The 25,644-nt window shown below is 45.1% G+C and overlaps 1 protein-coding gene across 1 annotated transcript in view; it reads right to left on the bottom strand.

Annotated features, from left to right (window-relative positions):
* LOC115160538 (unconventional myosin-XVI-like) overlaps positions 1–25,644 on the bottom strand; it is a 143,276-nt gene that overhangs the window by 93,667 nt on the left and 23,965 nt on the right. Inside the window, exons 3-4 of the mRNA XM_029710704.1 lie at positions 15,904–15,974; positions 14,682–14,825 (exon numbers count right to left, since the gene is read on the bottom strand). Of these exons, the coding sequence (XP_029566564.1) occupies positions 14,682–14,825; positions 15,904–15,974 (215 nt within the window). The remainder of the gene's footprint in view (positions 1–14,681; positions 14,826–15,903; positions 15,975–25,644) is intronic.

The following is a 25,644-nucleotide window of genomic DNA, read 5'->3' as shown; positions in this document are numbered from 1 at the left end:
TGTTTGTGTCCATGGATTTTATGTTGTATTTTTTTTTTTTACTTTCCATCAATTTGTATAGCAGACCCTCATGCCAAATTGAGTCAAATGCTTTTTTTAAATCAACAAAGCATGAGAAGACTTTGCCTTTGTTTTGATTAGTTTGTCAATTAGGGCGTGCAGGGTAAATTACCGTCTGTCATACGGTAATTAGGTAAAAAGACAATTTGACATTTGCTCAGTACATTGTTTTCACTGAGGAAATGTACAAGTCTGCTGTTAATGATAATGCAGAGGATTTTCCCAAGGTTGCTGTTGACAGAAATCCCACGGTAGTTATTGGGGTCAAATTTGTCACCACTTTTGTTGATTTGAGGTGAACAGTCCTTGGTTCCAAAAATTGGGGAAGATGCCAGAGCTAAAGATGCTGTTAAAGAGTTTAAGAATAGCCAATTGGAATTTGTTGTCTGTATATTTGATCATTTCATTGAGGATACCATCAACACCACAGGCCTTTTTGGGTTGGAGGGTTTGTATTTTGTCCTGTAGTTCATTCAATGTAATTGGAGAATCCAGAAGGTTCTGGTCGTCTGTAATAGTTGATTCTAAGATTTGTATTTGATCATGTATTTCTTTTTTTGTTTTTCTTTGTTCTAGGGCCAAAAAGATTGGAGAAGTGGTTTACCCATACATCTCCAGTTTGGAAAGAAAGCTCTTCGTGTTGTTGTTGGTTTAGTGTTTTCCAATTTTCCCAGAAGTGGTTAGAGTCTACATTGAGTTGATTTCTGACGTGCTGTTCCTTCTTTTTCCATAGTGTATTTCTGTATTGTTCTAGTGATTCAGCATGGTGAAGGCGTAGACTCAGGTTTTCTAGGTCTCTTTGTTTTTGGTTGGATAGGTTTCTCAATTTCTTTCTTAGGTTTTTGCATTCTTCATCAAACCATTTGTCATTGCTGTTAATTTTCTTCGGTTTCTGTTCAAATTTGTTTAATTTGATAAGGAAGCTGAAAGGTCTAATATACTGCTAAGTTTACACCTTCACTATTACAGTGGAACGTTTTGTCCATGAAGTTTGTTGTTCCCTAATTGTTGGCTAATTGTTTTTTCGTGGGTTTCCACCCTACATTCCTTCCATCTATAGCATTTCTTAAAATTATACATTTCCTTTGGTTTTGATGCCTCATGATTGAGTATTGCTCTGTTCAAGTAGACTGTGACTTTGCTGTGATCTGATAGGGGTGTCAGTGAACGCTCCCCTCGAAGCCTACCAATGACTATGTACATACCCATCGTCCGACAGAGCTGCAGGAGTTGTAACCCATTTTTGTTGGTTATGTTGTTATAGTTGTGCCTTGGGGGGCATATGGGGGAGGGAATGCTGTCAGCTGCAGGCAGGTGTTTGTCCCCCTGTGTGCTGAGGGTGTCAGGTTCTTGTCTGTTTCTGGCATTTAGGTCTCCACAGACTAGTACATGTTCCTGGGCCTGGAAATGATTGATTTCCCCCTCCAGGATGGAGAAGCTGTCTTCATTAAAGTATGGGGATTCTAGTGGGGGGATATAGGTAGCACACATGAGCACATTTTTCTCTGTTAAAATTATTTATTTTTGAATTTCTAGCCAAATGTAAAATGTTCCTGTTTTGATTGATTTAATAGAGTGAGTTAGGTCTGCTCTATACTAAATTAGCATACCCCCTGAGTCCCTTCCCTGTTTCACACCTGGTAGAGGACAACAGTGGTTTCGTCTCCTCTATACCATGTTTCTTGTAGGATGACAATGTCTCTATTTCCGATTTATTTGGTGAAGTCCAGGTTCCTGCTCTTTAGGCCAAAGGCAGATGACCTCAGGCCTTGGATATTCCAGGATGAGATAGTGAAGGTTTTGTGTTTCATAAAGTGTCCAATGTTGTTGGTCGTGTGGTTTGGCCAAATACCAGTAAGTGTGATCAGAGCCTGCTGAGCATCTGGCACATGCCATTGGCTTGGGCTAGTGTAATATTGAGGGTTGGGTCTGTTTGCCTACTCACGGCCTGGGCGTTTGTGTGACTTCCATGTTGAGGCCCTCTTTGCGGGGGTGGGGTGCATGGGTTGGGCAGGAGGGGTATAGGTCTGATCTGAGGGGGCCTAAATGGGGTGTGGGCATGGTTGACATGGGGGGGGGGGGGTGTTGATTGGTTGGGGTGGGGGTGTGGATGTGGCTGGTGGTGCTGTGGTCTTGAGGTTGGTCTTCCCGGCGTGGGTCATCTATGTGTAGGTCCAGGGGGATAGTGTCTTGCTGGTATGGGCGAGGTGTCTATTGATCTGTTGCTCCTGTGTGAAGTGTTGGGGCTGCGTTTGAGGGCGATGTCCTTTAGGGTCCGGGAGAAGGTGGGCACTGCTGCCTTGTATAGGTAGACATGGTCGTAAAGGCTGTTCAAGTCCAGGGTGAAGTGGTGGGCCAAGTAAACATTTGGTTTTGAGACACAGTCACGGCAAATACTTGCGTTTACCTGCTGTATGGTAGCAGGGTGGAAGTCTTTTCATGGTAGCAGGGTGGAGATAACCACTTGCGCGTTGGGGAAAGCAGAGGAAGCTTTTTCAATCACTCCCTTGAGTAATGTGGCCACCCTTTCCTGCTGTGCTCTTGGGTCCTTGTGGCTGTGTGCAGTATTATGTGGCTGGGTGACCCTAGTTGGTCCTCAGACAGAAGGTCTAGGGCACGCTGGGTGTTTGGACACCAGAGTTGAGACACTGTGTTTGGGAAAAAGTACATTTTCTTGTATATAAGGAGTACAATCTGTGTCTTGTGTATGTCCTCAGTGGGTGTGGGGGGGTTGTCAGGAGGGCTATCAGGGTGGCTGACAGGGGGGGTGCTCAGAGGGGGTGAGATCCCCTGGGCTTGGGGTTCTTCATTTGTCTGTTCTGCTGTGATGTCGATGATATGGTCAGGGTCTGGTGTGGACTGTTCTGCTGTGATGTCAACGCTATGGTCAGGGTCTGGTGTGGACTGTTCTGCTGTGATGTCAAGACTTTTGTCGGGAGCTGAGGTGGGCTGTTCTGCTGGCTTCTCTGCGGGGGTGGCCACCTCTCTAATGGGTTGTTCTCTGTCACATGCCATCTCTCTCTCATCTCATGTCTCTCTCTCTCTGTCTGTCGTCTGTCTGTCTGTCTGTCTGTCTGTCTCTCTCTCTCTCTCTCTCTCTCCCTTTCTCTTTATCTCTGTCAATATCCCCTTTTCCCTTTCTATAACTTACTTAAAGTGGAACTAACAGCGTTTTAGCAACATGAAGTCTTATTTAAATCTGTTCATATACAGTCCCTGGAAGAATATGACACTTTTTTTTACATTTGCTGACAAGGAAACACTTAGATTTGGTAATTTTCACGTTTTTATAAATTCTTAGAATGTTTGGGAATGATGCATAGTAAGGCATTTGTGAAAATTATTTAGCAATTTAGAGTGGGAAAGCGGCTGTGTGTTTGGACAACTAAAAGACACTGCAGTACATAAAACCTAATAAAAACATCTGGCTCATCTAGGACCGGAGTCTATGCAGATCGGTGCACCACAGCCATTCAGCGCTATAGTAGACCTTGATGCAAATAAGCCATTTACCACATGGGCATAATTCACTTTGAACTGGACTAGCTATGTGTTTACAGGCAGTCGATCATTAGAACACATTCGCCAAAAGCCACAAAATACACCTGAATGGATTTCTGAAAATATGTAAATACCACGGGAGTCCTCTTACATTTGGGAACTTTACAGTCCTATTGATCAAACAACCATGAAAAGGTAGGCTCTCTCTCCCTCAGTTATGCAGATCAACAACAACAAGATCAACAACTAATGCTAGTCAGAGCGAGATGAGCTGAACATTAGATAAACCCTCTCAAACTTGTTTAGCTAGTTGGCCGTCAAAATTGCACTGATAAACGATGGGGAATAGTAGCCTGCTCGTACTTCTGCAGCTTGCCTGTCAATGCTTGCTTGTCCCAACCCACATTTTGACAAGTGAATGGGAACTTGCCTGCCTGCCCGCCCATATGATCAACGGCAAATACATTTAATTGATAACTAGTTCATAAACTGCCGCCAGTGTGTCAGAGTGCGCTCTGGGTCGTTCGTAAATTCAGAGCGTTGTGAGATCATCGGTTCGTAAATTCAGAGAGTTTCGCTCTCCTAACACATACTGCACGATTGACCCTGGATGCTCTGGCCGAGGAGTAGGGTTGATCCGAGTGTTCCTCAGCGGCAGTCAAGTACACAAGTTAACTGGTTAAAGTTGGCTTGCTACTTCCAGACACAAATGGGAGAACATCTCACTCTAACCATTTCACTCGCCTTAGCAGAGCTGGTTAGGCTGTTTACATTTGATCATGACTCTTACTTCCCCCCTACACTTACTGACACAGGTCATATTAAGCGGGTGTTGCACGTTTGTAAATTCATCAATTATTCTGTGCTCTGTCACACTCAGATGAGAGTAATCGGAGTAGGTAGCCAGAGTGAATTTATGAACGCAAGAGATATGCTAACGGGATAACAGTTGTTCAAGTTCAGCATAGCTAGCTAGCAAAGATAGTTTTTTTAACAACTGCATCTAGCTGTACCACCAAAAAAGGATGAGGGGAGGAAAAGTTGATCACTCACCTACTCCTCCAATGACATGACATCCTCTCAGAAGCTACAGTAGCTAGCTAACATTAGGGTCCAGGTTTTTGGCTTGCTTAATAAAGAGGTATATGAATAGATAGGCTAGCCTATTAGCCACATTATGACTTGTGCTCAATTGCCCTTGCTAGTTTGATTGTATTGACATTCCCAGCCATAGTTACATTCATCTGTTTTTGTCAAAAAAAATGGAAGCATTGAACCTGAAAGAGGGCATCCTGAATGGGAGGAGGCAGCAAACAATGTACCAGTCTGTGATTTACATCCTGATAACAATATTCTTTTGACTACCAAGAAATGTATTGGTGAATTATATTAGCTAATCATGCTTTGAAGTGCATCCATCTAGTCTGCCAATAATGCCTGTACGTCATGGAATTGTTAGTCAAGTGGAACCTATTTTTAAAACCTCTTATGAAGTTGGTTTTGTAGCATAAACTTGGAATTTGATATTTTTATTACTGATATTATGATTGTCTGTTTGTTTCATATTTGCTAAGTAGTTAAAGCACTGTCAGTTCCACTTTAAGCTAACACATTTCCTTTCAAGTCGCCATTGTCAGTCCTTCCCCATATATTGCTGTTTGTTGTTTTCCTAAACAATAAAACATGTTGCAGTGTAACGATTGTGGCTGGGCTGCGGCAGATAAGAGGGACAGGGGTCTTTAAGTGAGGCTCCTTATTGAATATTTACCGCTAATAGAATTCTAACGACCATGTTAGGACAGAACACGAGATTAATGGGCTAGTCCTCAGGCAGACAGAGAGAAGTGGAGTGTGTGTTTAGGGGGGGTTGGAGACGGTTTTACCTAATATAGAGAATGGAGGAAGAGGAATACATGATGAACCCAAAACCCCAAAATCTGCAGTCCAAACCCTTATATCGCAGAGCCCTGGACCATTAAATGCAAACCACAAAGACCTGGAACTTAAACATCCTGCAATTCATCACATCAAATCTCTAAACACTGGGGAAATATCAGAGCTAATGCATCTAATGGATCAACCAGGCAAAGCGTCAATACAGGACTGAGATTGAATCGTACTACACCGGCTCCAACGCTTGTCGGATGTGGCAGGGCTTGCAAACTATTATGGACTACAAAGGGAAGCACAGTCGCGAGCTGCCCAGTCACACAAGCCTACCAGACGAGCTAAATAACTTCGATGCTCGCTTTGAGGCAAGCAACACAGAAGCATGTATGAGAGCATCATCTGTTCCGGACGACTGTGTGATCACGCTCTCCGTAGCCGATGTGAGTAAGACCTTTATACAGGTCAACATTCACAAGGCCGCAGGGCCAGATGGATTACCAGGACGTGTACTCCAAGCATGTGCTGACCAACTGGCAAGTTTCTTCAATTACATTTTCAACCTCTCCCTGTCCGAGTCTGTAATACCAACATGTTTCAAGCAGACCACCATAGTCCCTGTGCCCAAGAACACTAAGGTAACCTGCCTAAATGACTACCAACCCGTAGCATTCACGTCTGTAGCCATGAAGTGCTTTGAAAGGCTGGTCATGGCTCACATTAATACCATTATCCCAGAAACCCTAGACTGACTATAACTTGCATACCTCCCCAACAGATCCACAGATGATGCAGTCGCTATTGCACTCCACACTGCCCTTTCTCACCTGGGCCAAAAGGAACACCTAGATGAGAATGCTATTCACTAACTACAGCTCAACGTTCAACACCATAGTGCCCTCAATTGTACAACTGAATGCCTTCAACTGAAATGTGTCTAGGTCCAAAAGGCTTCTTAACAGCTTCTACCCCCAAGACATAAGCCTCTAGAACAGCTAATCAAATGGCTACCCGGACTATTTGCATCCCCCCCACCCTCATTTTTACACTGCTGCTACTCTCTGTGTATTATCCATGCATAGTCACTTTAGCTCTACTTACATGTACATATTTCCTTAATTTTCTCGGCTAACCTGTGCCCCGCACATTGACTCTGTACCAGTACCCCCTGTATATAGACTCGCTACTGTTATTTTATTGTTGCTCCTTAATTATATGTTATTTCTCTATTTTTCTTCTTTATTATTATTATTCTTTTTACATCAGTTTATTTTAGTAAATACTTTCTTACACTTATTTTTCTTAACTGCATTGTTGGTTAAGGGCTTGTAAGTAAGCATTTCACTGTAAGGTCTACACCTGTTATATTCAGCGCATGTGACAAATACAATTTGATTCAAATTAATCTACCCGTCAATGGCAAGCAAATTAAAACACAATTAATGAAGTTAATCTGAATGATTTGTTATGTACCAATATTAAATATAGAGGTCTGCATTTGGAATTTTCCCCTTTGTTTCTTAGGGTAAAGTGCCTACCCATTTCTGTGGTCTGGTCTAGCAGGAGCTGTTGTCACTCATTAGCAGGGTTAGTTAGGGGTTAATGAATGTTACAATTAACATTCAACATCAGCTGGTGCTTTGTGTATATTCATGAGGAAGAGCTTATTGCTTTGAGACAGAGAGCAGAGAGAGAGAAAGCGAGAGAGGAAGAAAGAGAGAGAGAGGGAGAGAGAGTGAGAGAGAAAGAGAAAGAAGGACAGAGAGAAAGCGAGAGCACGCCTAGCTGTCTGTTTTCATACTTTTTTTTCATCCAGCCCAAATGTGCCAATCATACAGCCTTTCTGCAGGTTTCAGAAAACCAGAGCGTGGCGAGGGACAGTGTGTGTGTGTGTGTGTGTGTGTGTGTGTGTGTGTGTGTGTGTGTGTGTGTGTGTGTGTGTGTGTGTGTGTGTGTGTGCACGTGCGTGCTAGTGTGTGCATGCATGTAGAGTAAATAGGAGAGAGGAGGTGTCCCTGACCAGTCATTCTCAGCTCCTGCTGTGACTACAGCCAGACTACTACAGTAGGGTACCCAGCAAACCAAAATGAGTTATGTGAAAGTTCCTAGAACATTCGTTAGGTTGCCGCAAATGTTCTTATAACACAAAAACTGTCCAGTCGTGAGGATGATTATAGAATGTTGTAAGAACGTTCCTAGAACACATTTAAAAGATGTTTTAAAGGTTCCCAGAATCTTTCATTAGATTGTGGGAAGAGTCTAGTGAGAACATTGTGGGGACATCAGAAAAGTTATGTTGCCAAAACACAAAAACTGTCCAGTTGTGCGGATGATTCTATAATGTTTGTTTTAGGGTGCAAAAAACATTCACCCAATGTTACAAAAACATTCCCAGAACACAGTTGTTATTTTTCTTGAAAGGTTCCCATAATGTTCCATTAGGTTGTGGGAACAGTCTGATGGGAACATCGTGGTGATATCACAAAATATATGTTCCCAAAAAACAAAAACTGTCCAGTTGTGTGGATCGTTCTGCAATACTTCTGTTAGGGTGCAAAAAACATTCACCTGATGCTACAATAATGTTCCCAGAATATTTTTTTCTGTTCTTTAAAAGTTCCAAGAATGTTTCATTAGGTTGTGGGAACGTTGTGGGGATATGACAAGAGATAAAACTGTCCAGTTGTGCTGACATTCAGATCATGTTTGAATCAGGGGGCAACCTTTCGGTTATTGGCCCAACGCTCTAACGCTCTAACCACTAGGCTACCTGCTGCCCAGGTTACAGTATGATTCATCATATTTTTTACCTAGCTTATATCTATCATGTCAAACTTGGCAGTCAATCATGCAGTTAAAGACAACTACACCATCAACAGATGTGAAAATAAAGCACCAGCCGCCAGTCGAATATGAAATAATACAAAGAATAGTATGCGTTTGACCACCTCAACTTAATCCTAATGTAATCCTTGTTTGTAATAACAACAATGTTAGATACAATGTATTAAAGTAAATGATTTAACATGATATGACTACTATATCTCAGTACAGGGAGCCTTTGGTGTCTGCCATCCCATCAATCCAGATAGAGCATAATCTGTCTGACTGCAGATAGTAACTGCTGACACGTAGAAACAAACAGCATCCTATTGTCTCCCGGGTGCCAAGCGTGCAGCAAGGGGTTAACAAGCTGACCTCTGACCTTGACACGCTCCGCACTCACCGCAGCATTATGATGGATCAGTGTTCGTTGACCTGGCGACAGGAATCGGTTAACGCCGCAACACGCCCGTGTCATAATAGGTGTTACTACGGCAACCGCATTAGGATCCATACCAACAACAAAAAAGAGGACTTGGTGGGATTGTCCCCTGGGATGGGGTTTCCACTAGATCACACAGCCACAAAGTCAAAATTGGCTATATTGTAAAAATGATTCATCTTTTTGGTTAGGGATTACAGTTGAAGTGTGGGTAAGGTGAAGGTTAAGGATAGGGTTAGGTTTAAAATCACATTTTAAGAATATAAATTGTAGAAATAGGCAGTGTTTATGACTTTGTGGTTGTGGTAACTACTGACATCCCTGGGATGGCTTTAGAGACATTAGCTCCCTGGAGAGAAACTAAAACACTTACATGTCCCTAAATGAATGAGATTAAAATGGACTACCTACACACTCTAGGAGTGATCCACCATCACCACCTATATGAACTAGAACTAGCTTACGCTGAGCCAAATTATATCATCGTTTTCAGATTGAGGGAAGAAGTCAAATCCAAGACAGAAGAAGATACTGTAGGTTCCACTATTTTACCAGAGTTCAGACAAGGGTAATATCGTTAGGTATTTAAAGACAAAAGTATTGGATTGCCAAAAGTGGGTCAGTCTTCTACTATAGTTTCACAGGGAATTATAAGATTCTAAACCAATCTAAAAGGAAGTTTCATAACAATAGAAGTTCTCAGGAGAACCAATTAATCACAATCTCTCATCTTAAGCCATGAGGAGTTAAGGAAGCCAGTAATATTAAGATGACTTCTGTAAGCCGTACTATCAAAACCCAGCACAACAGTAAGCACAAACTTCAAGGTTCACTCAAAACTTTCAGAACAAGTGTGTTAGTGAGGTCGATTAACAACTCAGCGTGACACATCAGAGGAGCACTCCAGACAGACGAGACAGAGACAGGCCCCGCCTTCCAACTTTTCAGAATGCAAAGCATAACAGAGAAAACTGAGATCATGGTAGGGATCGTTAGGGCACGCAACTGAAACAATTCAAAATGTTGTGCAATGGAAAACTAAAACAACCATTTTTTATTGGACAAGTTCAATTAGTATCTCCTAGTTTCGTCCCGTGTTTTTCCGTTTGGTGCCTAGGGAATAGAACTCACCATTTCTGCTGGGAGACATTACAACAGAATGAGGACAACCTGCCAATTAGCCGCTAATCGGCAATCGCTTATCTCATTGCTGCCTGCATGGGCCTTGTTAGCCATGCAAATCAGGAGAAACTAATTGACACAGTGAAATTAAATCTGATATGATAACGGACCAGCGATGCCACGATGGAATCTAGGCTCTGAATAGGGAACTATAGTGACGCCATAGACGGAGATGGTTTCTACAGTCTAGGCCTACATCTAGAGTAGCAATCATGTCGTTTCTTCATAGTTGCCGTTGTGGTTAAGGGCTATTTGATCATAGAGGATCATTATTCTCATGGGGAATCAACATGAAAGAGCTGTAAATGAACGACCAATACATTGAAGGAAATAACTCACTATAACTCCCTCATTATAATGAATTTAAACCGACTCATACATTTAATATGAGGCAGATAGGTTTAGCATGCAGCAACACTACTCTACTGTTGCCTATAGGCTCCTATCATAGTTTTATAACCAATGACTAAAACCCCCTCCACTCCTCTGGCTGAGGCTTCACCAGTCACACAGAGAGGATAAATCCTGGCAGAAAGATGTTTGGAGACAGAGCAGTACCCAGAGCTGGGAATGGGGGTTTAGAATGGGATTGGGAACAGGGTTGGGAATGTCTTATGGCTTGGGGGTAAAAACTGTTGAGAAGCCTTTTTGTCCTAGACTTGGCACTCCGGTACCGCTTGCCATGCGGTACTAGAGAGAACAGTCTATGACTGGGGTGGCTGGGGTCTTTGACAATTTTCAGGGCCTTCCTCTGACACCGCCTGGTGTAAAGGTCCTGGATGGCAGGCAGCTTTGCCCCAGTGATGTACTGGGCCGTACGCACTACCCTCTGAAGTGCCTTGCGGTCGGAGGCCGAGCAATTGCCGTAACAGGCAGTGATGTAACCGGTCAGGATGCTCTCGATGTTGCAGCTGTAGAACCATTTGAGGATCTCAGGACCCATGCCAAATCTTTTTACTTTCCTCAGGGGGAATAGGCTTTGTCGTGCCCTCTTCACGACTGTCTTGGTGTGTTTGGACCATTCTCATTTGTTGTTGATGTGGACACCAAGGAATCTGAAGCTCTCAACCTGCTCCACTACAGCCCCATCGATGAGAATGGGGACGTGCTCGGTGCTCCTTTTCCTGTAGCCCACAATCATGTCCTTAGTCTTGGTTACGTTGAGGGATAGGTTGAGGTCTCTGACCTCCCTATAGGCTGTCTCGTCGTTGTCGGTGATCAGGCCTACCACTGTTGTGTCATCAGCAAACTTAATGATGGTGTTGGAGTTGTGCCTGGCCATGCAGTCGTGGGTGAACAGGGAGTACAGGAGGGGATTGAGCACGCACCCCTGGGGAGCTCCAGTGTTGAGGATCAGCATGGCAGATGTGTTGCTACCTACCCTCACCACCTGGGGGCGGCCCGTCAGGAAGTCCAGGATCCAGTTGCAGAGGGAGGTGTTTAGTCCCAGGTTCCTTAGCTTAGTGATGAGCTTTGAGGGTACTATGGTGTTGAAAGCTGAGCTGTAGTCAATGAATAGCATTCTCACATAGGTGTTCCTTTTGTCCAGGTGGGAAAGGGCAGTGTGGAGTGCAATACAGATTGCATCATCTGTGGATCTGTTTGGGTGGTATGCAAATTGGAGTGGGTCTAGGGTTTCTGGGATAATGGTGTTGATGTGAGCCATTACCAGCCTTTCAAAGCACTTCATGGCTACGGCCGTGAGTGCTATGGGTCTGTAGTCATTTAGGCAGGTTGCCTTTGTGTTCTTGGGCACAGGAACTATGGTGGTCTGCTTGAAGCATGTTGGTATTCCAGACTCAATCAGGGACATGTTGAAAATGTCAGTGAAGACACCTGCCAGTTGGTCAGCACATGCCCGGAGCACACGTCCTGGTAATCCATCTGGCCCCGCAGCCTTGTGAATGTTGACCTGTTTAAAGTTCTTACTCACGTCGGCTACGGAGAGCGTGATCACACAGTCGTCCGGAACAGCTAATGCTCTCATGCATGCCTCAGTGTTGCTTGCCTCGAAGCGAGCATAGAAGTGATTTAGCTCGTCTGGTAGGCTCGTGTCACTGGGCAGCTCGCGGCTGTGCTTCCCTTTGTAGTCTGTAATAGCCCTGCCACATCCGGCGAGCGTCGGAGCCGGTGTTGAATGATTCAATCTTAGCCCTGTATTGACGCTTTGCCTGTTTGATGGTTCGTCGCAGGGGATAGCGGGATTTCTTGTAAGCCCCCCCCTTGCCGGTGCAGCGTGTATCCCGCTAGCTGAATATCCATGTCATCATTCAGCCACGATTCCGTGAAACATAGGATATTACAGTTTTGATGTCCCGTTGGTAGGATATTCGTGATCGTACCTCGTCTAGTTTATTGTCCAATGATTGCACGTTGGCGAGTAATATTGACGGTAACGGCAGCTTTCCTAGTTGCCTTCTTCAGGTCCGGACGAGGCATCCTGCTCTTCTTCCTCTGTGTCGCTTCCTTTTGTGAATTTCTGTCAGCACAAATGCAGTCCTCCATTAAAAAGGGAGAGATGGAAACCCAAGGACAGCGATGGAGAGGAGGAGGAGAGGAATGAATGGAGAATGAGACAAAGGGAAAGACAATCAAAGACAAGCCTGTCTAACATTTTGTTATAGTAAATCACTCTGAAAATGCTACATTACCCCACTGTAGAACCAGCACATTCTTTGAGAAATTCCAGGTAACACTTCCTAGTATAAACAATGTATTTCAAGTACATCTATTCTATAGCATTTTTATAATGCATTATAATTCACATGGATTGTGTATCTGTGCCATTCTGAGGGTGAATAGACAAGACAAAAGATTTCAGTGCCTTTAAAAAGGGCATGGTAGTAGGTGGCAGGCCAGGCGAGGCGGTTTGTGTCAAGAACTGCAACGCTGCTGGGTTTTCAATTTCCTGTGTGTGTCAAGAATGGTCCACCACCCAAAGGACATCCAGCCAACTTGACACAACTGTGGGAAGCATTAGAGTCAACATGGGCCAGCATCCCTGTAGAATTGAGGCTGTTTTAAGGGCAAAAGGTGCAACTCAATATTGGAAGGTGTTCTTAATGTTTTGTACACTCAGCGTATGTTTATTAGCAGTTACATAGGAATTGCCACCAAATTCTCCCAGTTAATTCCCTGATAGGAGTCTTGTTTCTGATCACGGGGCGGCAGGTAGCCTCGGGTTAAGAGAGTTGGGCCAGTAACTGAAAGGTTGGTTTAAAACCCTGGGCCGACTACGTGAAAAATCTGTCGATGTGCCCTTGAGCAAGGCATTTAACCCTAATTGCTCTTTTAAGTCAGTCTGGATAACAGCGTGTGCTAAATGTAAATCACAGCAGAGTGCATTGACAGACTCTGTGCTGGAGAAGAATGAAGGAAAGGACAGAAAGCAAATGCATCTTTAAGAAGGTTGCTATTTTTACTCAGCTACTGCCTTTACGTTATCTTACTCTGAGGAACACACACATGTACATACACACACACACACGCAAAATATACACACATCTACTCACGCACAGTCGCACACACAAATTAGTAGAAACACACACTACTTTAAATGGAATAAGTCTTCCCTCACAATTCACCAGAGGGAAGCTGAAGAGGCGTGTAATCATTAAAAACATGTTTAAACTTGAACTCTATCTGTCCCACACCCTCCTTACCGCTCTCTCACCCTAACTTTCTCTCCCTCTGACTGTCTCTCGCTCTCTTTTTGACTTGGCTCACCATTATTCAACCCCCATCTCTCTCTCTGTGTGTCTCTCTGTGTGTCTCTCTCTCCCCTCCCTCCCTCCCTCCCTCCTCTGGCTGACAGGTACTGTAGATGTGACCTCATTAACTAGAAAGTGGGTCTCAGTTGAAAGTGAACGGAAGAAATTTAGTCACTGCCTCCCGTGGAGAGGTAAAATAAACTCTTCCTCTTTCTCCCTCTTCCCCGCCCTTCTCTCTCTCTCCTCCTGCAGAGCGCTGCATACTGTATCTATTTTCAGGGGTCTCCTTGGCAGGAGTAGTGTTTGGCCTAACTATATCACACACAGGCCCACTGACTGGGCTGCCTACATGCAGCGCTGCTTTCAGTAAATCAAACCCTGCTCTGAAAGAAAGAGGAAGAGATGCAGAGGGGATGAATACACAGACAAACTCTCTCTCTTTCTCTCTTTCCGGCAGCTCTTCAACTACTGCAACATCCTCTCTGAGTGTCACTCATGCCCACCCCACCATACAGGTTATGTTGCCACCCTACCACACCGGATCCAATCAGCAGAACCAGAATAGGACCTAACACCAAGCCAAACATAGCCCACCCTCCATCCCTCCACTTTTGCATGCTCCTGTCCCCTACTCCATAGCTGCTCCTGTCTCACACTGGACCTAATACTGCAGAACACCAGACCTGACCCAAACCCCTCTGATAGTCTAGTACTGCAGAACACCAGACCTGATCCAAACCCCTCTGATAGTCTAATACTGCAGAACACCAAACCTGACCCAAACCCCTCTGATAGTCTAATACTGCAGAACACCAGACCTGATCCAAACCCCTCTGATAGTCTAATACTGCAGAACACCAGACCTGACCCAAACCCCTCTGATAGTCTAATACTGCAGAACACCAGACCTGATCCCTCTGGACTGACCCCATAGGAAAATATTATTATGATGTTGTGATGCTAACGTGTGTGTGTGTGTGTGTGTGTGTGTGTGTGTGTGTGTGTGTGTGTGTGTGTGTGTGTGTGTGTGTGTGTGTGTGTGTGTGTGTGTGTGTATGTGCGCGCATGTTTCTCACCAGCAATAGCAGCAGCACCATGTCGGCGTGGTCACACACACATGCCACGTGCAGGGCTGTCCACAGGTCCTCATCCTGCTGGTTGACGTTAAGCCCTCGCTCAATCAAAACCTCTGCAGCAAACACGTTGTCATGGCGAGCACACTATGGGATAGAGAGAGAGAGAGAGACAGATGAAGAGAGAGAGAAAGGGAGAAATTGAAATTGTTGATTGTTTTTCAATTATAGTACCATTTCTGCTGAGGCATGGTTAGTTAAATGTTCTACCGTCCAGTGAACATTCAATATTTCTTTGCATACATGGATGAAATGTATAATACAGTACATTTAATCAAAACTCATATCACCATGGTGGCTAGAATATTTTATTATCATAATGTGTACAGTATGGGAACAATCTAAATAGTGAAAAACAATAGGTGGATGTGTTTGTGTGTGTGTGTGTGTGTGTGCGTGTGTGTGTGCAGGGCCCGGCTTTAGCCTTTTCGGTGCCCTAAGCGAGATTTGGTTGGGGAGCCCTCCTCCTCACAGCGATACATTTTAGTGCCCCCACCCCCCTTTTCTGCAATTCTACCAATTTCGCCATGGGGTGGAGAGAACATTTTGCCGTTTTAAAGGGGAAAAACATCACATTTAATCTCTGACTCTGTTGTTGGACTGTCTGTCAACGTGCAAACCTCTCTCACTCAGGGAGAGCGAGGTAGAACGAGAGCTAGAACGAGATCTAGGTCCCTGAGTGAGAGATGTGCGCACGTTGACAGACAGTCCAACAACAAGTCAGAGGGATTTAGGAACAAAGACACATTGTCTGAATTCTTAATTATTCCCATTTAAAGCTAATTTCCTACAATTCAACACATTTTTCCATGATGTATGCCAAGTTAATATGATATCTGAGTGAGAGTGGCTAACAAAATCAATGGGGGACCCTGGACGTCAGGGCCCCTGGGAATGTGCCCTGCGTGTCCGGTCAGTCTTTGGCCATGATTACAAAAACAAAAAAGTTAGATAGTTGGCTAGACTAACTTACGATCAAAAATGTACAGGGCTAATTGTCAGCAAATTAGTTACATAACAAGAGATAAACTGCTGATGCACAACCACAGTTCTAAATGGCATCTGTTGTATTCTACTATTCAAACTGTTAATAGTAAGTTGAGACCCCGACTGAGGAGGCTTCTGTTGCTTATGTCTGGAGTTGGCCGTGTGTGTGTGTTCTTACCAGGTGTAGAAGAGAACCTCCCGAGGAGATAGGAGTGTTGGGGTCAGCTCCCTCCTTCAGCAGACACAGCACTGCAACATAGAAAGAGAGAGCAATATTAGTTTATATATTACACACTTATAAACCACAAACGCCTAGTATGTGAACCCATGTGGATGTAGTAACAACAAAGATAGACAGGAAGGATAGACAGCCGAAGTAGAAAATAACAGATAAACAATATTATCTGAAATGAAGCGCTATTGGAAAAACTCGTAAACAGTGTATTTTTCCAATAAACCTGCACTTGTAAATGCATGCACATGCACACGCATACTCACACACACACACACACACACACACACACACACACACACACACACACACACACACACACACACACACACACACACACACACACACACACACACGCACACACACACACACTACAGCTTCCTGCACTCCAGTATAATCCCCTGTGTGTGGCTTGTACTCTGCGTGCCCTTGAGGAGTCAGTCAGATATCAGTCAGCCAGTGGTCAGTCAGTCATTAGTCAGTCACTTAACAGGCAGGCAGTCATCAGGCAGTCAGTGATCAGTCAGTCATTAGTCATCAGTCAGTCAGTTATCAGTCATCAGGCAGTCTTCAGTCAGTTATCAGTCAGTCAGTCATCTGTCAGTCAGTTAGTCAGTCATCAGTCAGTCATCTGTCATCAGTCAGTCATCAGTCATCAGTCAATCAGATATCAGTCAGTTATCAGTCAGTCATCAGTTATCAGACAGTCAGACAGTCAGTCATCAGACAGTCAGTGTTCAGGCAATCAATCAGTCATTAGTCATCAGTCATCAGTTATCAGTCAGTCAGTTGTCAGTCAGTTAGTCATCAGTCAGTCATCAGTCAGTCATCAGTCAGTCAGTCATCAGTCAGTCAGCCATCAGTCAGTCAGTCAGGTTGTCAGTTGTCGGTCAGTTATCAGTCATCGGTCAGTCATCAGTCAGTCAGTTATCAGTTGTCAGTCAGTCAGTTATCAGTCATCTGTCATCAGTCAGTCATCAGTCAATCAGATATCAGTCAGTTATCAGTAAGTCATCAGTTATCAGTAAGTCATCAGTCAGTCAGTCAGACAGTCAGTCATCAGACAGTCAGTGTTCAGGCAATCAATCAGTCATTGGTCATCAGTCAGTCAGTTATCAGTCAGTCAGTCAGTTGTCAGTCAGTTAGTCATCAGTCAGTCATCAGTCAGTCAGTTATCAGTCAGTTATCAGTCAGCCATCAGTCAGTCAGTCAGTTTGTCAGTTGTCAGTCAGTTAGTCATCAGTCAGTCATCAGTCAGTCATCAGTCGGTCAGTTATCAGTCAGCCATCAGTCAGTCAGTCAGTTTGTCAGTTGTCGGTCAGTTATCAGTCATCGGTCAGTCATCAGTCAGTCAGTTATCAGTTGTCAGTCAGTCAGTAATCAGTCGTCAGTCAGTTATCAGTATGTCTGTTATCAGCCACTCAGTCAGTCATCAGTCAGTCAGTCAGGCGGTCATCAGTCAGATATCAGTCAGTCATCAGTTATCAGTCAATCAGTTTTCAGTCATCAGTCAGTCATCAGTCATCAGTTAGTTATCAGTCAGCCAGTTGTCAGTCAGTCAGTCAGTCAGCAGGCAGTCATCAGTCAGGCAGTCAGTCAGTCATCAGTCAGTCAGTCAGTCATCAGTCAGTCAGTCATCGGTCAGTCAGCTATCAGTCAGTCACTTATCAGTCAGTCAGTCAGACATCCGTCAGTCAGTTATCAGTGAGTCCGTTATCAGTCAGTCATCAGTCAGTCATTGATCAGTCAGTCATTCAGGCATTAGTCCTCTGTCAGTCAGTTATCAGTCAGTTGTCAGTCAGTCATCAGTCAGTCAGTTATCAGTCAGTCATCAGTCATCAGTTAGTTATCAGTCAGCCAGTTGTCAGTCAGTCACTCAGTCAGCAGGCAGTCATCAGTCAGGCAGTCATCAGTCAGTCAGTCAGTCAGTCAGCCATCAGTCAGTCAGTCAGTCAGTCAGGTTGTCAGTTGTCGGTCAGTTATCAGTCATCGGTCAGTCATCAGTCAGTCAGTTATCAGTTGTCAGTCAGTCAGTTATCAGTCATCTGTCATCAGTCAGTCATCAGTCAATCAGATATCAGTCAGTTATCAGTAAGTCATCAGTAAGTCATCAGTCAGTCAGACAGTCATCAGACAGTCAGTGTTCAGTCAGTCAGTTGTCAGTCAGTTAGTCATCAGTCAGTCATCAGTCAGTCATCAGTCAGTCATCAGTCAGTCAGTTATCAGTCAGCCATCAGTCAGTCTTTCAGTTTGTCAGTTGTCGGTCAGTTATCAGTCATCAGTCAGTCAGTTATCAGTCGTCAGTCAGTTATCAGTATGTCTGTTATCAGCCACTCAGTCAGTCATCAGTCAGTCAGTCGGTCATCAGTCAGATATCAGTCAGTCATCAGTTATCAGTCAATCAGTTTTCAGTCATCAGTCAGTCATCAGTCATCAGTTAGTTATCAGTCAGCCAGTTGTCAGTCAGTCAGTCAGTCAACAGGCAGTCATCAGTCAGGCAGTCAGTCAGTCATCAGTCAGTCAGTCATCAGTCAGTCAGTCATCGGTCAGTCAGCTATCAGTCAGTCACTTATCAGTCAGTCAGTCATCAGTCAGTCAGTCAGTCATCAGTCAGTCAGCTATCAGTCAGTCACTTATCAGTCAGTCAGTCATTAGTCGTCAGTCAGACATCCGTCAGTCAGTTATCAGTGAGTCCGTTATCAGTCAGTTGTCAGTCAGTCAGTCAGTCATCTGTTATTGATCAGTGAGTCAGTCAGTCAGTCAGTCATAAGTCAGTTATCAGTCAGTCATCAGTCAGTCATCAGTCAGTCATCAGTCAGTCAGTCATCAGTCATAAGTCAGTTATCAGTCATTAGTCAGTCAGTTATCAGTTAGTCATCAGTCAGTCAGTCGGTTATCAAGCAGTCGGTCATCAGTCAGACATCAGTCATAAGTCAGTTATCAGTCATCAGTCATCAGTCAGTCATCAGTCAGTCAGTTATCAGCCGTCAGTCAGTCATCAGTCAGTCAGTCATAAGTCAGTTATCAGTCAGTCATCAATCAGTCAGTTATCCGTCATCAGTCAGTCAGTTATAAGTCAGTCATCAGTCAGTCAGTCAGTTATCAAGCAGTCGGTCATCAGTCAGACATCAGTCAGTCAGTCAGACAGTCAGTCATCAGTTATCAGTCATCCGTCATCAGTCAGTCAGTCAGTCATAAGTCAGTTATCAGTCATCAGTCATCAGTCAGTCATCAGTCAGTCAGTTATCAGCCGTCAGTCAGTCATCAGTCAGTCAGTCATAAGTCAGTTATCAGTCAGTCATCAATCAGTCAGTTATCAGTCATCAGTCAGTCATCAGTCAGTCAGTCAGTCTGTCATCAGTTATCAGTCGTCAGTCAGTCAGTTATCAGTCGTCAGTCAGTTATCAGTCAGTCATCAGTAGGTCAGTCGGTTATCAAGCAGTCGGTCATCAGTTATCAGTCAGTTAGTCAGTCATCAGTTATCAGTCAGTGTCAGTCAGACATCAGTCAGTCATCAGTCAGTCATCAGTCAGTCAGTTATCAGTCAGTTATCGGTCGTCAGTCGTCAGTCAGTCAGTCAGTCGTCAGTCAGTCAGTCAGTCAGAGTGTATCAGAGTGTATGGGCTCACTACCATAACAGTAGCAGTTGTGAGAGGTGGAGTATCTGCCTGGATACAATGGCTCACTCCCTCACATCACATCAGAATACATCAGCTCTACTAACCCAGAGTGCACTGCACTAACACACTGACACAGATCTGCACTACAAATATAGTGTCTACATCATGCGCCACACACTGACACAGAACTGGCCATTCTGCTCTGCTCTCATTTATTGTACTGTACTCACACAGACATTGATCTGCTTTACAAAAAGCTGTACTCTATTGAAAAAGCAACACTGAACTGTTGATCCTTTAATCAAAGAATCACACAAATCTGGCCCAACCACTCCCAAACCACTCCCAAACCACTCCCAAACTACTCCCAAACCACTCCAAACCACTCCCAACAACTCCCAACTACTCCCAACTACTCCCAAACCACTCCCAACCACTCCAAACCACTCCCAAACCACTCCCATCCACTCCCAAACCACTCCCAAACCACTCCAAACCACTCCCAAAACATTCCAAACCACTCCTAAACCAATCCCAAACCACTCCCAACCACTCCCAACTACTCCCAAACCACTCCTAAATTAATCCAAAACCAATCCCAAACCACTCCCAACCACTCCCAACTACTCCCAAACCACTCCTAAATTAATCCAAAACCAATCCCAAACCACTCCCAACCACTCCAAACCACTCCCAAACCACTCCTAAATCAATCCTAAATCAATCCCAACCCACTCCCAACCACTCCCAACCCACTCCCAACCACTCCCAACCCACTCCCAACCACTCCCAAACCACTCCCAAAACACTCCCAAACCACTCCCAACCACTCCCAACCAAAGCAATAATGATTCTATTGAGAGGGAGAAAAGGAGGAGATGAAAAGACAGAGAGCATGAGGAATTGAGAGAGATGGACAGAGAGAGAGAGGGCTGTAGACATTTTTCCTCAGCAACAGTGACAAGCCAAGATGGATGCTGAATAAACATTGGGAGACCTTACCTCAGCAAAACACCGAACTACTATGTCATGCAAGCCGCAGACACACGCACACTAACTCACTGACTCTCTTAAACAATCATTTAACCAGAGCTGTTAGCAGTGAGGGTAATAACCACTGTAATTACCATGGTGATCATACCATTTCCATCCTATGAACCATAGTTATGAACACTATGGGGTCGCTTAGCCTAAGTGGTCGTTATCTAAATAAATGTGTTTTTAATGATCACACACGCACAAACGTGCACACACATGCACACACATGCAGACACACACACACACGCACAAACGTGCACGCACACAAACACACACGCAGACACACACACACACAAACACACACACACACACACACACACACACACACACACACACACACACGTCAGCTGGTTAGGGCAGATACATGTCAAGCTGAGCTAGGACATAGCACCAGCGTAACAGTAATTTAACAGTAGTACTGCAGTAGAGTTTGACCATGCAGTGTGTGTTTCAGTAGAATCAGTGGGACCACTTATTAGTCAGTTAGATCCTCAAAGTACCTTTGCAGGCTGCTCCATTCATTTCTCTCTAGGTCATATTCCTATACTGTAAGGACCTCACTGATCAACCAACCAATCTCTGCTTTTTCCTGATAATGGAAGATCCTTAATTGTTTATAGAGGAATTATAAACACACACAGGCACATACAGTACACAGACACGCAGGCATGAGTACACAGTCACCGAAACACAAGCACACACACACCCCACACACATTTACATCCTTGGTGCTTAATGGAGCTTAAATGGTTGCTGAGGAAGAACACAGCTTTCATTAAGTTAATCAACACAATTATCTCTCTCTCGCTCGCTCTTTCTCTCTCTCACACACGCCTTCTCTCACTCCTGCCTGAAGCTCAGGAATATAATCCCAGCTCTGTTAGTAATCAAGCTTCATTTAACACAGCTAGAGCAATTGATAGGAAATAGTTGCGGTATTATTGTTGTGTTCAATGAGTCATTAGTGTAGTATTAGTTTCTAATCCCACAATAAGGTTTTATTTGCAATGTGATATGTGGTGGTCGCATCACCCGACACCTTATTTAGTATTTCATTACTATTATTATCATAAGAGACTGATACAGTCAGGCATCCGTCTGGACGGCTTCAGGTGTGTCGGACTTTCCATCTGTTAGCTCCTGTTAGCGTTAACCACACAGCAGAAGGACCTGTCTGTGTTTTTATGGGACATTATTGAGCGTGACTCAACAGAGGTCAGAAGTAAAAAGCTACAGTTTATATTGACCCTCAGGGCAATCAGACAGAGAATTGCTGTATGCTGGACTATATTGTGGATTTTCTGTTTTTTATTCTAATGGATCATGTCAACACTTTCCAGCGTGCTCTATTGGTCCATACGTCAACACCACCCAATGTTCCATTTTCCTATTGGTCCAAGTATCAACACTGTCCTCTGTCCTGCTCTACTAGTGGTCCATATGCCAACTCTAGCCACTGTCCTGTTCTACTATTGATTGACAGGTACTATTCAGTGTTAGTCTGGCTGACACCAGCTCTCAAAGTCGATGTGTAGTGACGTGGGTGACATGCTAATTCAGTGTTGCTGTGGTCCATTATACTGCATCTCTACACACTCTAAGACCATCCCATATACACCATACAACCACCCAGCTCATATCCAGTCAGAAAAACCAACGGATATTCTCCCTTCATTATTAACATGCTTATCAGTCCTACTAAGACAGGGAGTGGTTTGGCAGCAAAATACGTTATTGCTCTTTTGCCATGTATTAGTGTGTTCATCTGTGTGCTCTGTTTCATCAGGCTGTTTGGCTCTGAAGAGACAGAGGGAGAGTGGGCGAGAAAGAGAGAGAAACAACCGGCTGTCATTTTTGGGAAAACGGCAAAACAGCTGTGGGAGACATATGTGGAGTTTCCATGGCAACCAGATGGGAGCCATTGTTGAAATGTAGAGAAAAGGAAGAAGAAGTGGAGGGAGAGAGAGAGTTGGGGAGAAGAGGAGGGAGGGAGGAATAATGACATTTAGGGAGAGAGAGAGAGAGAGTTGGGGAGAAGAGGAGGGAGGGAGGAATAATGACATTTAGGGAGAGAGAGCGAGAAAGAGCGAGAGAGAGAGAGCGAGAGAGAGAGAGGGAGAGGAGAGGGAGAGGGAGAGGGAGAGGGAGAGGGAGAGGGAGAGAGAGAGTGAGAGGGAGAGGGAGAGGGAGAGAGAGAGAGAGAGGGAGAGGGAGAGGGAGAGGGAGAGGGAGAGGGAGAGAGAGAGTGAGAGGGAGAGGGAGAGCGAGAAGGAGAGAGAGAGAGAGAAAGGGAGAGAGAGAGAGAGAGAGAGAGAGAGTGAGAGGGAGAGGGAGAGGGAGGGGAGTGAGAGAGAGAGTGAGAGGGAGAGGGAGAGTGAGAGGGAGAGCGAGAGAGGGAGAGGGAGAGAGAGAGAGAGAGGGAGAGGGAGAGCGAGAGGGAGAATGAGAGGGAGGGGGAGAGCGAGAGGGAGAGGGAGAGGGAGAGGGAGAGGGAGAGGGAGAGCGAGAGGGAGAGGGAGGGGGAGAGCGAGAGGGAGAGGGAGAGCGAGAGGGAGAGGGAGAGGGAGAGGGAGAGCGAGAGGGAGAGGGAGAGGGAGAGGGAGAGGGAGAGGGAGAGGGAGAGAGAGAAAGAGAGCGAGAGAGAGAAAGAGAGTGAGAGGGAGAGGGAGAGGGAGAGGGAGAGGGAGGGAGTGAGAGAGAGGGAGAGGGAGAGGGAGAGGGAGAGCGAGAGCGAGAGGGAGAGGGAGAGCGAGAGCGAGAGGGAGAGGGAGAGGGAGAGGGAGAGGGAGAGCGAGAGGGAGAGGGAGAGGGAGAGAGAGAGAGAGAGAGTCCAGTAGGGTTTACCACATCACTAGATGTTCTCAGTCAATTCCAGACCTCCCCTACAGACTTAGTCTTTCATCCACTCTTCTTCACAGTAAAATATGACTCTATCCTCCCCATCAGCATATTCCACTCTTCAGCCCTCCAAAAGATGACCACATACTGGCTGTCATACAGTCCCTTCTCTGCAGCCAAACTCTTACCAGATGCAACCAGAATGCAAACACTGAATGGAATGCAGTATGAATCCAAATGCCAGAGTTGAATAGATTCCTGATGACTCGACAGTCTCCCAATCAGTTAGATGCAGAGTCAGATCAGACATAGAGACACATTTCTGTGGCTGTAGACACTAAGTCAGACTCATTCCAGTCAGGGGAACATGTCTCCACTCATTCCAGTCAGGGGAACATGTCTCCTCTCATTCCAGTCAGGGGAACATGTCTCCACTCATTCCAGTCAGGGAAACATGTCTCCACTCATTCCAGTCAGGGGAACATGTCTCCACTCATTCCAGTCAGGGAAACATGTCTCCACTCATTCCAGTCAGGGGAACATGTCTCCACTCATTCCAGTCAGGGAAACATGTCTCCACTCATTCCAGTCAGGGGAACATGTCTCCACTCATTCCAGTCAGGGGAACATGTCTCCACTCATTCCAGTCATTGAAACATTTCTCTACTCATTCCAGTCAGGGGAACATGTCTCCACTCATTCCAGTCAGGGGAACATGTCTCCACTCATTCCAGTCAGGGGAACATGTCTCCACTCATTCCAGTCAGGGGAACATGTCTCCACTCATTCCAGTCAGGGGAACATGTCTCCACTCATTCCAGTCAGGGGAACATGTCTCCACTCATTCCAGTCAGGGGAACATGTCTCCACCCATTCCAGTCATTGAAACATTTCTCTACTCATTCCAGTCAGGGGGACTGTCCTTGTAGTATAGGGCGGCAGGTAGCCTAGCGGTTAAGAGTGTTGGGCCCGTAACCGAAAGGTCGCTGGTTTGAATCCTCGGGCAGACTAGGTGAAAAATCTGTCTATGTGCCCTTGAGCAAGGTACTTAACCCTAATTGCTCCTGTAAGTTGCTCTGGATAGGAGCATCTGTAAATGACTAAAACGTAAATGTAAAAATGTGTCAGACCTGGCAGAGGCCCTCCAGTCTCCACAACATTAGCGAGCCACTGGTGTACAATTACAGTATGTTCAACTACAGCCCTGAGAGCTATGTGAGCTGACTTAATGATATACAATAGATGTGATGCTCCACTACAGCCCTGAGAGCTATGTCAGCTGACTTAATGATATACAATAGATGTGATGCTCCACTACAGCCCTGAGAGCTATGTCAGCTGACTTAATGATATACAATAGATGTGATGCTCCACTACAGCCCTGAGAGCTATGTCAGCTGACTTAATGATATACAATAGATGTGATGCTCCACTACAGCCCTGAGAGCTATGTCAGCTGACTTAATGATAAGTATAGAGCTATACTGTAGCTCTGCCTCTAGGGAGAGGGGAAGAGGGACTGAAACATAGTGAGTGTATCTAGGCTGCTCCATGTTGGGGAATTTGTTAGGTAACTTGTTAGATATTACTGCACTGTCGGAATTAGAAGCACAAGCATTTCACTACACTTGCATTAACAGCTGCTAACCATGTGTATGTGACCAATAACATTTGATTAGATTTAATATGAGGATGGGATCCAAATACACTTCAATTCCCACTCAATCCAGCTCTGTCTTCTATGGAGGAGGAGAGTAAGGAGAGAGGAAGAGGAGATTAGCGAGAGAGGAGGAGGAGAGTAAGGAGAGAGGAGGAGGAGGAAAGTAGTGAGAGAGGAGGGGGAGAGTAGCGAGAGAGGAGGAGGAGAGTAGCGAGAGAGGAGGAAGAGAGTAAGGAGAGAGGAGGAGGAGAGTATCGAGAGAGGAGGAGGAGGAGAGTAGCGAGAGAGGAGGAGGAGGAGAGTAGCGAGAGAGGAGGAGGAGAGTAAGGAGAGAGGAGGAGAGTAGCGAGAGAGGAGGAGGAGAGTGAGGAGGAGGAGGAGAGTGAGGAGGAGAGTAGCGAGAGAGGAGGAGAGTGAGGAGGAGGAGAGAGAGGAGGAGAGTGGAGAGAGAGGAGGATGAGGAGAGTAGCGAGAGAGGAGGAGGAGAGTAGCGAGAGAGGAGGAGGAGAGTAGCGAGAGAGGAGGATGAGG

Source organism: Salmo trutta, chromosome 24, assembly GCF_901001165.1.
Source record: "Salmo trutta chromosome 24, fSalTru1.1, whole genome shotgun sequence".
In the NCBI taxonomy this organism is placed as follows: Eukaryota; Metazoa; Chordata; class Actinopteri; order Salmoniformes; family Salmonidae; genus Salmo; species Salmo trutta.
The sequence above is the reverse complement of the archived record's forward strand: the minus strand, read 5'-3'. Positions and strand labels throughout refer to the sequence as shown.